Here is a 12,646-nt window from a genome sequence, read left to right on the forward strand (position 1 = left end):
AATTAATATATATATATGTGTGTATAGTGTGTGTGTGTATATGTGTAGGTAGGTATATATATGTATATATATATATATATGTATAGTGTGTGTGTGTGTATAAGTGTAGGTAGGTATGCTTGTATGTATGTTTGTATATTCATATGTATATATATATGCTCTTCAATAGTTGGTTCTGTGCATGTGTATTTGTGTGTCGGTCTCTGTACATACCTCTGTTTCTAGTGTGTGTGGCTTTTGTGTATGTGCGTGTATGTATATCTCTGTTATTAGTGGTCGCAGCCTATCGTAGTTCGCGTGTTTTCCACCTTTTGCATGCGAGGCAAGCCATTGGTATATGAATGCATACCCCCACTACCTCCTATTTTTGGGCTTGGTTTTGAACTACCAGTACATGCCTTTTCTTTCCGCCTATCTCTGATGGTGATGTCCTTGTCTTCTACTTAGCCTTAGCCCAGAACATTACCTTCTAGCGACCATGAAGACTCCTAACTTATGCTCTATCAACGCGTGTGTACTTTTATCGTTCCTCGGTATAAATACTTCTCGCAACAGCCAATATGTATCGCAGGCCTCTTCCCAAGCCGGAGCTCGATCTCAGGCTTCTTACAGAAGCATTGCACGGAACGTGTCGCAGAACGTGTTCCGTATCTCCACCAATGTGGACCGGATTAGGAAACTGAATGCGCTCTTGGGGGGTTCTAGAGATACCCATCGCATGCGCGAAGAATTGTATGTTAGAGCCGTATGTGTTTGTGCACAACCACGCGTGGTAGTCAATACATACAAAGACTTGATCGCATACAGGACTAAGTGTGTGTATATGCATAAGTGTATATTCAGCGTGTGAAATGTGCTTGCAAGGTGTGAAGATTATTTTGTAGGATGGCACATATTCTCAAATTAGGTATGTACGCGTGCCTATTCGGTTAGAAGTGCATCATGCGATATATAACATCCTCGCGTATACGATATTTGCATCTATCAGCCACCGCCCGAATGTTCTCATCTGAGGATTATATACAGGCACGATTGTATTTCGGTCTATGCTGTTTATTATTTTCAATGCGTGTCATGTCTGTTTTGCAATCGCTATTTTTAGGTATTATCTTTAGGCAATGTAAATGTTGTTTCACACCAAAGTTCTTGTACCGGCATGTGGTCAACCTGCTATTAGGGGGGCATGTTGGAAGTCACGACATACATATTATATCTGTATTTAACAGACGCATATCACTGATGTTGATTGACTCAAATACGCGCATGTATCATGTGCACATGAAGATGCACACTTGAGTATATATAGGAATATCATATATATATATATATATATACTGGTTAAGAAAGGAAGAAGATATATATATGTGTGTGTGTGTATGTATATTCATATGATAGTCACATGTGCTTTCAAATGCTCAATGTGTACATGTATACAAATAATTGTTTCCGCAGGAAGAAATTGAGAGAAGAAACTAGAGAAATCGCCAGAAACACCACCGATGGTATTAAGCAACTCACTTCGCAGTCGTGGGAGGGTACAGACCAAGAAAAAGTAGGTACATATATGGGTACAAACTAATCGAGTTCCTATAATCAATTGGTAGTCCATATAATAATGTACACCTTTTGGATAGTATATTATTATACATTGACCCTACAAAACAAAATCCGGATTCGGGGTTTCTCGCCTTTCCTTGTTAATCGTCCCAATATTTTTCGTCACCACTTGCACAGCAACGGAATAAGATGCAGCTCAAGAAACTGTCGCAACAATTTGCCACGCTCCTGCACGACTTTGAGGTGCTGCAAAAGGAGAGCATGAAGAAGGTACGTGCTGTTTGTTAGGTTCATATGGTCGGTATAACTTTGAGTAGCACTCATTGCTACAGTTCTGTTGGCTCATTAGTACATCAATCGTATAGCTGTTTGTTAGGCTGTGCGAGATGATATGTATCGCCATGTTAGGCTGTGCGAGATGATATGTATCGCCATCGTATGCTTGTGGTGTTACGGGGTCATGTTGGTGTCAATTCGTATGAAAGTGGTGTTAGTATACGCCCCTGACTCATTCGACATAGAAGATCCGCTTTATTGATTGCAAGTATAGTACATATACATACGCGGTTAAGTACCGTCCTGAAATCCTTCTGAGCATGCCTCTTCAACCGCATAAGGGACTATAATATTGTATCTCTATTATCCGGTAGAGCTCGTATTTTACATCGATGACAGATCGATTACAACCACAAGTGTGGTGCTTTCATGTATCAATAGGATGTGCATCGGTTGGAGTGTATTTCTGTTCATCTCACTGTCTATATATTGCACAGCGGTGTTGGTATACAACTGCGAGCAGCTTATGTTTAACCATTCGGCCGCTATATTTATAATCCTACTATGATTTTGGTCAATAGCACTCATTTTGCTGGACAAACGCATTTTGTTAAATCGTTCATGCAAACGTAGACCTCACATTTGCATCGTATACTTGGTAGTGCGTGGACATTGTAAAGGCGCTAGCGCAATAGTCGATGAGTGTTATGTGCTAACGGCATTTGTATCTTAACATTATAGGAGAAAGAAAACGTGAGCCAGGCCAAGGAAGAATTGTCACACATGCATGAGGAGGAGCAAAGGGCGAAGACTGGGGCAAACGAGAATACGGCATTGCTGGGCAACCAGCAAATGTTGTAAGTCCGTCATCATGAAAATATATCAGTGAGCCATGAAAAACCTTGAACATGTCGAGCTGTGAAATATCATCTCATGGTGCTGTGCTATCCACATCGTCATTTTAATATATATATCGGCATTCGTTTGAGCTAGAAGTAAAGGCACGCGCAAGTAGATACCCACATACTTGCATACGTCCGTACACACATCCACATATTTTTCCAGTATCATTGCTATATATTGGTATTGCTGCAACAAACCAGTGAGATGTAGCGTAGCTTACCCCTATATAGCGATACTTGGCATATGTATGCATTATGATATCTATCGTTCCCGATTACTCCTTTCACTTCTGGTACGAGTCTAGCCTCCTGCCCGTATCCGGACATTTTAGCACCCCAAACCCCAAACCCGGTGCATATATAGTGTTCAATATACTCGAATCCCATTCGTCAACAATTTAGTGCGTTGACTCATCTGCATAAAACTAAAAATTTGTAGTAGTTTCAATTGCATACTGCTCACACACTGAAAGACCTGATTACCAAGGACTGATATGTATCTGCTGCTACCTCACAGTGCACAGAATATAACACTGGATAATAGCATAGAATACAATGAAGCTCTTATCACGGAACGCGAGGAGGGCATCAGATCAATAGAGACGTCCGTGCTGGAAGTCAATGAGATATTCAGGGATTTGGGTGCGATTGTATTGGAGCAGGGTCAAATGCTGGGTACGTCTGAACTTAATGTCACCTGTATAAGTGTGTGTTATTGGTGTCGCAGAATGTTCAAGTCCGTAGATACGAGTGCTGAACCTGTGCATTTTGGAATTGTCGGTTCTTTGCTATGATTTGTGCACTGTATCAAAAGGTCTGTACATGACAGATAATTAGAGCGAAGATTTTGGTTTCCGACATTGTAGGTCATTTGAATTGAATAGAATTTGGGGTTGTTGAAAGTTAGTTCCTTTTTGCGGGACAGTACACTAATAATTGCGCATCGACTCCATTTACCTTTTCGAATTTCTTTTCTCCTGACATCTATGTACCGTCTCCTTGTAGATGATATCGAACACAACGTAGTTTCTGTGGCCGATTCAGTAAATGCGGGTGCTCAAGAAGTAAGGCATGCTGAAGATTATCAGGTACGTTTTAATGAACATTTTATGTGTCTCAGGGATACCGTAAGCGTATTCATATTTATTTGTTATTTGTTATTTACTAGTGTTTGAGCTACTAGTTGCGATTTTAACAGCGCTGTTCGATTGATTTGCTAAAATATTTTAATTGACTTCTAAGTCTCCCTAGTCCAATCAATGTAAGCGAACTTAGCAGTATCCACCTCCGTCATATCCGCTTTGCAGATATGTACTACATCTCTGCATAATATTCTTCCGCATTGCACTCTTCTACATAGTATAATTCTTTCGCAGTAGTCTAATATACTATAGATATTTCCCATTCACTACGCTCGTGTTTCCACCAAGAATCGCACACTCTCCAACTCGCTTACTCATTATGTGTGTGCTTTTTTCCCGCACTCCATAGAAAAAGGCTCGAGGGAAGATGTGCTGTCTGCTATATGTATTTCTGATTCTCCTCGCCGTCGTTTTGATAATCGCTTTCATCGCCCGCTGGAAGTGAGGTTGAAACGAGGGACAGGCCCGACTATCTGACTTGAGGCTCTTTGGCTCGACTCGTAAATAAGTATATTGATGGCTATTGTGACTCGACCTTCGACATTTAGGGCAGACCCCGTATGAACCAGAATTAGACACTCGTGCGTGCGCACATAGACTGTCCCGAATAGTTAATAGTCCGGCGATATCTCGCTGCGATTGCATTATCAAATGGCTTATGGCTGCACGTAGAGTTAAACTACTACTTTCTGGTGCTGGAGACCGCCTCTCGGTACCCAAATTAATGGAAAGGTGCCATGGAGACAAGCATAAGCACAGCATCTATTGAGCCAGACGCGTACCAGACGCGCACATCGTAAGAACCTTGGAGACAAATATGTGTTGGTTGAAATGTCAGGTTGTGCCCATACTTCACCAGGCAGTCAGTGAGTCAGAATGAATAGACACGTGTACCCTTCCTCTACTTAGATTAGCCTGGTAAAACCTTACCACGCTGCGTGCGTCGTCACCTATTATAAGTATTTCGACGCCACACCGGTGCACATGCCAGAAAGGGCTATCAACTGGAGCTGTCTGCGAGTGTCTTACTCGGTTGTTCCACTTCTTCAACGACGTTCGTTGATGATCCGAGAAGCTCCATGTCACAGGAAAGAATCGATTCGCACCAGCATGATTTACGGTGAACAACTAGTGCTGTTGAAAATCGACAGTTATCTTTTTGAGATTGAATCATCGTGGACGACGCAGAAAATAATAGCCACACTAGGATGAGTTTTAAGTAAAGGCTAGCGATACATTACAGGATACAATCATGTCGTAAATCTGCGCATCTTACTAAAATATATGTACCCCTGTATTCGGCAGCACTAGTCCTTTCTTATGGTCCTTAGAGAATCAGTGGGACCGTTGCTGAAGCTCCGGAAATTTCAAAGACTCTGCATCCAAGATAATCGTTTACACACAAGTATTACATGCATACTTTTAAAACACCACATTTGATCTCACAATTGTCATACTGTGATAAACTATGCATCACACGGTTTAAATTGCATCTATATTATAGTAAATACATATGTAGCCTTTTGGGGGGGGCGATGTATAAAGATGCGTTAGATAGCGTTTGCAGATGCAAAAATATGAGAGCCATGAGGTCAATCTGCAATATTTCTTTTATATATCTATTTATATACATATATATATGTATTCAAACCTTTTTTTGTTGTAAATACAGTCAAACCTCTTTAAATGACCAGTGTCCGTTTTTGGTCAAAAATTGGTCATATAAAGAGGTGGGTCAAATCTGGGTCAGTCTGACCTATAAACAGACCAGGAGCTATTCCAGGCGCAATACATATCACTGAAAAATGCTCCTATATTTTAATAGCACGGCTTCTTTGACTAAATCCTCACGATAGTTCTCTTTCCAGGACTTGTCAAAGCTGTATCCCACTTTCTTGATTGCGCGCACGATAATTCCCTTGTCTTTATTTGTTAGATTGACCCCCCCAAGGGCAGGCTGTCAGGACCGACCCAAAAAGACCTGCATATATGGGGGTTGGCCCATATAAAAATTGGTCGTATAAAGAGTCGGTCACTTTAAACAGGTCATATAATGAGGTTTGACTATACACAAGAAGTCAACACAGCCTTCTATTTTTTTATCTCCTTTTTTCTATTTATTAAAATATATATTTTTCTAAAAAAACCCCCAAGATATTTACAAACCATTTTTGAGTTTTTTATTTTGTTGTTTTTTTTTAAACCACAAACAACAACAACAAAAAAGCCGTTTTGGTTTGTTTTACAGTTTTTTAATAAATTAAAATAAAAAACAATCTACTGACTAATATTAATAGTATTTACTATTTACAAGTGGAGTGAGACTAGTGAGACCGGAGACGCGAGTATTCAGATGTTTAGCCACCACTTCACCATTTGGCAGAAATCTTGTCTCAGGTCACCGATAAACTGTGAATCCGCTCATCTTGTGTCTGTGACTTCGATCACTGGAAACAAGACGTTCACGGTTCAGCCGTTCACACTTCACACTTCACAAGAGTCACAACACGTGATCAACTGGTCATTAATGTTGGCTGAACAGTGAACACGCGAGAGTCTGAGACTTTGAAAGCAAAAGCTATATAAAAAATGATAAATACCACACAGCCGGCTGCCGTATGCCCGTATTGTTTGTGGCTCGTGAGTCGTAAACGAGCATAAATATTTGATAAATATTTGATAGGTACTATTTATTTGATGAGATTTTAAATACTTTCCCCAAAGAATTTTGTAAATGTTGTGTATTACTTTGTTTTTGGTGGGGGGGGGTCCTGGTTCGGGACTCCAGACGAGTCCATAGGTGGACCGACGAGATTTCAGATTTCCTCCCTGTTTGGCTATTTGTTTGTCAAGGAAGCAGGTATCTGCGAAATATGCAGCAAATCAGTTGCGTTGCTAGCATCTAAAGATATATTGTCCAAAAATACACAAGTGGGCTCGATGATTGTTTCGCCCAGATAATCCGAAGGGGTAGCAAACTAGTCTTAAACGGTGTATTCGTTGGCAATACGGCGAAGAGAGAAGGGGTATAGGGTTTTAGGGTTATTTTGCAGATACCTGCTTCCTTGTCCACAGAAGGTTGGGCAGGAGGAGCAGCCACGATCAACAGACATGGTATTGAAATTGACAACTAGCAAATATCTAATTTATAAAAAAAAGGGCAATTGTATGATCGATTCCGATGCAAAACGCTAGCTAAATACCAAATATACTAACAGTCCAAATGTGTATTTCACGAATATTCGGTATGTAAACGTAGAGAGAAGGTACAGAATGAGCATAAGAGTCGATCGTTTACCAGCACAATACTAGCACAAGCACTAAGAATAACTCCCTCACGAGTAACAACAGTGGATCAAACTCGCGTATATTTTGATCGACGGTATTGGCTGCTCCGCAACTACACTTTGTACTATCTTATATCCATTTGTACGAGCCATTTACCACCAACTTTATACATTTTATCCATTATGGCACCCCTGAGATGCTAGAGGTTGACTATAATCACACAAGTACAGCGCTGCTGATCGTACATTTTGAAATTGCTTTGCTCATGACAGGTCTGACATAACGTCACTACAATATCGATCAATATACTTTCATTTGCAACAACGCAGTATCGGTCTCGTCGAAGTGTTTCTGTGCCCTACAATTTGCTTCCCTTGCCATCAGTCCACCCCCTTATTGATGCATCGATTGCTACGACGCTATTTTATCTATAATTTCTTGACATCTTTCCTCAACTGTTCTATTTCCTTATTCAATGCATACACGTCTTCATTCGTCAGGTCTTCATCGGCCTCAAAGTCCTTTTGTACACCTCCGACATCGTTGTCAACTACTTCATCACCGTTTTTGTCGGCATATCCTTCCTTATTTAAGCCCGCATTCTGGACAGCAATGTTATCATCCTGTTCGCCATCAGCAATATCTCCATTCGCCAAATCCCCTTCTTTGGCATCCTCCTTGTCCACTCCTTCATCGTCATTATCTGCCAATTTTTCCTCTTCTTGAGCCGGTTTATCCCATTTCAGAACAACAGCCGCCCGGGGAGGTTGTGCCTGATTATTCTGGGCCTCAGCTTCTGCTTGCGCCCTTAATTGAGCTCTTTTCACTTGTTTTGCCGCATCGTTCACTCCTTCAGGAATAGGCTCATCGTTGAATACATCTTCTTGTTTTACTTGACGGTCACCTTGGACTAGGTCTACTTTGTTTTTGGGCTTAAAATGATTCACGTTCACATTCGCAGCCTGTTCTACATCAGGCGCCTGTTCGGATAGAGTTGAGTTTACAATTTTAACAAGGGTAAAAGTCATTATTCCCGGACTCACCGCTGCGAAGAAAACTAGTAACGTGGATGAGACTCGAGCACGAGAAACGCGTAAACACCGTATATTCGATCAAGGCACAATTAATCACGCATAAACCATTTTCAAGTACCGTTCCACATATAAGGGGGACCCCATGGCAGGGAGTGTGTGCATAGAAACGTTCACCGATAATTGAATGGAGGTAGTAAAAATATCTCGCAAGCAAAAAATAGACATTCGCAAGGAAGAAAAATCGCAAGGAAGGAAGACCGACATGATATGTAGGTATACTCTCGAATGGACTAGCTCTGCAAATATGTAAACCTCGTATCAGGCCCATCTCCTTACCTCTTGACTATGCGCGCGCTGCCCGAACTTAATCGGCGGTGTCACGGAAAATCCTGAATATCTGTAGAAATGACGGATACAAAATAGTAAATAACACGACTTGATATTCTTTCATAGCTGGGCATGCTCAGATAAACAAAACAAAGAACTCTGGATGTGCTTTTATATTACAGTGAAAGACGTGGGGTCAAACATACTGAAATATCTGTAAAAGGTTCAAATGCTTTAGGACTTTTAAGTAAACCACACGTTAAAGCGGAGGACTGTGAAACAAATGATCTACGCAAAGTGGTAAAACGAGATGAATTTAAATGGTGTCCAGAGGTCCTGAGCTTCAGTTGATGTGAGAAGATTTATCGAAGGCATTTCAAGCTCATGAAGTATGAACTTATGTGTTGACAATTCATTATTGTGCATTCTGTAGCGAGTAATGTTTTGCATCAGAGCCAGTGGTCACACAGTATACGAACTTACCTACAGTTGTCATATCGGGGTACATCAGCTTAACTACGAACACGCAATTCATGCACTACTATAATAAAATACCAATCCCGAGCATCGACCGGAATTGTTGCGCTCCAGATCAATCTACTATTTTAACTCACGATACTTCGAAAGTATATTCACATTCTATATCTACCAATTCGATACACCATTCCAATGATGACTATGTGGACTTAACTGTGCCCAAACCTCCGCATTGTACATACCTCGGAGTATCTCGCGAGGGTCGACCTTTAATGGGAATCGGGTGTGCTTCAGTATTGAACACAAAATCGTTGAACCCGATTGTGTCATCGTCCGAGTACAGCAGATACAAGTACTTCAGCGTCTCCGCAAAGAAGAAGGACGGTGTGTTGTCCTGTCGATTGGACGACGGGAGAAAGCGGCGGTGGGTATGTCAGCACGTGACGAACAATATAGTGAAGCTTACAAATAAGAGATGCTCTCACGGCTATTTTTTGTGTCTGTATTCGTACATGTACATGGCATGCGTTTGGAATAGACACCCCCTACAGAACGAATGCACGTGCGAGAAATATATGAATGAATAAACATAATTCCTATCTGGACTGTACCAATTGCAACATTGTGTGAAGAAATTTACGCCAAACCTTAGCACATATTTTCTCGCCGTTGGCAACACTCACCATAAACTCTCTTCTATCCGTCCAGACATTCTTGACCGAATCGTATCCGAATTCAACCTTGGCATGCGTGTTTAAAGCTTCAATATACTCCAGGCCCCATTCTCTATACTTCTCGTCCTTGGTATACCTATACATGTACACGTAGCTTTCGATCGTTTCGGGTCTCAGGATATATTCCAGGCCACCTTTACTCGGTTTGAGTGGCTGTGAAAGTGAAATAGCAGACCATACGGAATGAAAAATCGCAATCTAAAGGTGGGGTCCTCGGCATCGCACTTAGAATGATTCGACTTTGCTGCACATATTCCTGTTTCCCATGTACGATCTTTCCTAGACTTCTTCACCCAGCATACACCTCTCTATGTGAATCCCATGGTATGTGACATGCACGAGCACATACATTTCCCGTTTTGGTATCCATGGTCCATTTCTCTCCCGCCAAGCCCGTCTTCGTATTGATGTAGCCCTGGTGGCATGTGCGTGTCATCTGTTCAGCTACGTCCATATACCTGCTATTTTGCTTCACGCGATCACCTGCATCAAAGAAAGCATGTACGTGTCACAGACGAAACTTAGGTAGGACGATCGATGCTGTACTGCTGTCTGCGAAGCAAATAACCAAGACCTGTACAATACAAGCAAAGGACCGCGTGTATAGTTTGTGCCTGTTAAGTCTACTTAAGTCTAACTAAACTTAACAGGCACCAACAGATTCACGTGTTTCGATCGGTAATTTTTCCACACAAAACCTGAAATATTGTGCGAAGGACACATCGATTGTGTACGGATTGCCTGGGCTAGCACTATCACCGGGCATGCACTAATATGACACATGCTCTCGCTCTCCTGAAAGGACAGAGCTATGACACACGGGGTAGATGGGCAGTAGTAAGTAAACCCCAGAGGCTACACATACAAGCGAGTGACACGCCTTTCACCATACTCATGGTTGGAGTACGCACCTGTGGTGTACTGCGCCCCAAGCCCATACATTCCCCCAGCGAAACACGCCAGATGCTCCAGATTGTTGGTCGTCGCATTCTCTTTCAAATAAGAGAATCCGCCGACGGACGTTTTGTTGACCCAGTTGTGGTCCATGAATGCATCTGCCATGTCGTAGTACATTTTTTCTTGTACCTGTCGGATGGAGGCGGTGTGTGCATAAATACACGTTGTCAATAATGACCTAAAAAGTCAACCCACATATGTCTATTGAACGAAAATTGAGTATGTACATAATTGTATCGCATGACTGTGCAGTACCCGCAACATCCCCGGACCGTCTTTGTATGACCATCATCCTGCCGAATGCTCATGTAGCATGCGGATTACAACTTGCAAGAAAAAGTATATGTATAAATATATATATATATATATATATATACATCTATATACTGAAAAGCGGACAACGGTTGACGATGACGTACCTCATCCACGCGTCCGCCTAAGATCCAACCCTTGAGGAGGTACTCGTAGAAGCTGTCCACCTCTCCTCCCATAGTGACCTTACCAGTGAAGGGCTTCTTAGCTCCGGCGACGAAGTTGGCACCGTAGAAATTATCGGTTTTGGCGGCATTCATCGTATCCCTGATGATATATACTATATCTCGGTACGTCCTATCACCTAGGGGTATCGAGCGGGTATGCGGACAAATGTGTGATAGGAATCATATCAGCCAACACATTCAATAACCTGTGGTTGTGACAAATGTCTAATGCCTGTTAGGGTCGCAGACGGGGGATGTCTGGAGGCCCTCTATATAGGTCCCGAGTGCATAGCTTGAAAGGAACGACATTTATACAAACATTCAAACGATGGAGAAAATATTGGGTCGATTTCCGCGCGGATATCTGGAGACCCACGTTCAAGTAAATGTTCACGCATCGGTAATAACAGATAAGATACTCGAATCTTGTACGAGATCTGTAGTGAATCCGGAGTATATCTCATAGACGCACATGCCTCGATAATAGGACATACTAAACTACTAGCAGCCCATACCCTTGTACGAACGCTACGATTTGTTTCATTGGACTGTCACGTATCCGAAGTTCAGGAACATAGGAAAAATCAAACTCATATACTTGTATATACATATATATATATACACATATATATATGCATGTGTAGCGACCTACCCGTAATGTCAGACAGATACTCAAACTCGAGCTGGAGTGTTCCAAACTCTGCGATGGCTGCCCTGCCATGGGCCTTTCCCGTTGTGAGGTGTACGAATCTACCCATACTCCTGTAGATTGTGCAGATGCACGTTTTCAAGTATATGTGCGTGGATATTTGGAAGGCACATAGCAGTGATTTAATACATTCATGCACAAGTATGTGACAGCAATTCCTTAATATCGACAAACTAAGATTCAGCCGAGACTCAACCCACAACACTTGCGTAGAGGTTTATAAACTGAATCGTTACACTATCCGAACCAACAAAAAACCGAGTTGGCAACAATTCCGCGGCCTCAGTACTTACATAAATTGGCCGTTTTTGATACTGATGGCTTTGATCAGACGGTCCGCGATATCAACTGATTTCTCTATGTACATATAGTCGTGCGTCAGGCCGAAACAGGAGAGCAAACCCCCCAGTACGCGAATAGCTGTCTCAAACGTACTAACCTGGTAGATGTAATCGTATGTATTATTTAGCGTGCTCGCATCTAACTACTACCACAATCGAAGGCGTCAGTAAGTGTGCTTGTATGGTCGGAGTGAATGAATATGTTCCTGAATCACATACATGGTGTGTCATAACGCGATGTGAATTTATCTCAGTACTACACCCGCGGGATGGTATATAAACCTACCTAACGAAGAATCGTGTGAGCACAGGACCTGTATAATGTTATTCACATCTAACGGAAAAGCAATCGTATCAGTACACACCTGCATATGGGTACATATATCTATCCGATTCGAGATCAAATCAGTATTGCACCGGCAT

At 41.9% G+C, this 12,646-nt stretch overlaps 2 protein-coding genes across 2 annotated transcripts in view; one reads left to right on the forward strand and one right to left on the reverse strand.

Annotated features, from left to right (window-relative positions):
• Positions 1-5,368, forward strand: part of SARC_07012 (hypothetical protein) — a 6,780-nt gene extending 1,412 nt beyond the window's left edge. Inside the window, exons 2-8 of the mRNA XM_014299062.1 lie at positions 556-732; positions 1,453-1,552; positions 1,735-1,827; positions 2,575-2,690; positions 3,253-3,410; positions 3,741-3,823; positions 4,227-5,368. Of these exons, the coding sequence (XP_014154537.1) occupies positions 556-732; positions 1,453-1,552; positions 1,735-1,827; positions 2,575-2,690; positions 3,253-3,410; positions 3,741-3,823; positions 4,227-4,322 (823 nt within the window). The 3' untranslated portion in view covers positions 4,323-5,368. The remainder of the gene's footprint in view (positions 1-555; positions 733-1,452; positions 1,553-1,734; positions 1,828-2,574; positions 2,691-3,252; positions 3,411-3,740; positions 3,824-4,226) is intronic.
• Positions 5,369-7,593: 2,225 nt separating this feature from the next.
• On the reverse strand, positions 7,594-11,931 carry SARC_07013 (hypothetical protein; the record flags this gene model as incomplete). Its single annotated transcript, XM_014299063.1, has 8 exons — positions 7,594-8,145; positions 8,536-8,596; positions 9,246-9,397; positions 9,687-9,890; positions 10,087-10,220; positions 10,649-10,823; positions 11,114-11,310; positions 11,826-11,931. The coding sequence occupies 8 exons, from the start codon at positions 11,929-11,931 to the stop codon at positions 7,594-7,596; spliced, it is 1,581 nt and encodes a 526-aa protein (XP_014154538.1).
• Positions 11,932-12,646: the final 715 nt, after the last annotated feature.

Source organism: Sphaeroforma arctica (assembly GCF_001186125.1).
Source record: "Sphaeroforma arctica JP610 unplaced genomic scaffold supercont1.530, whole genome shotgun sequence".
Lineage (NCBI taxonomy): Eukaryota > Ichthyosporea > Ichthyophonida > Sphaeroforma > Sphaeroforma arctica.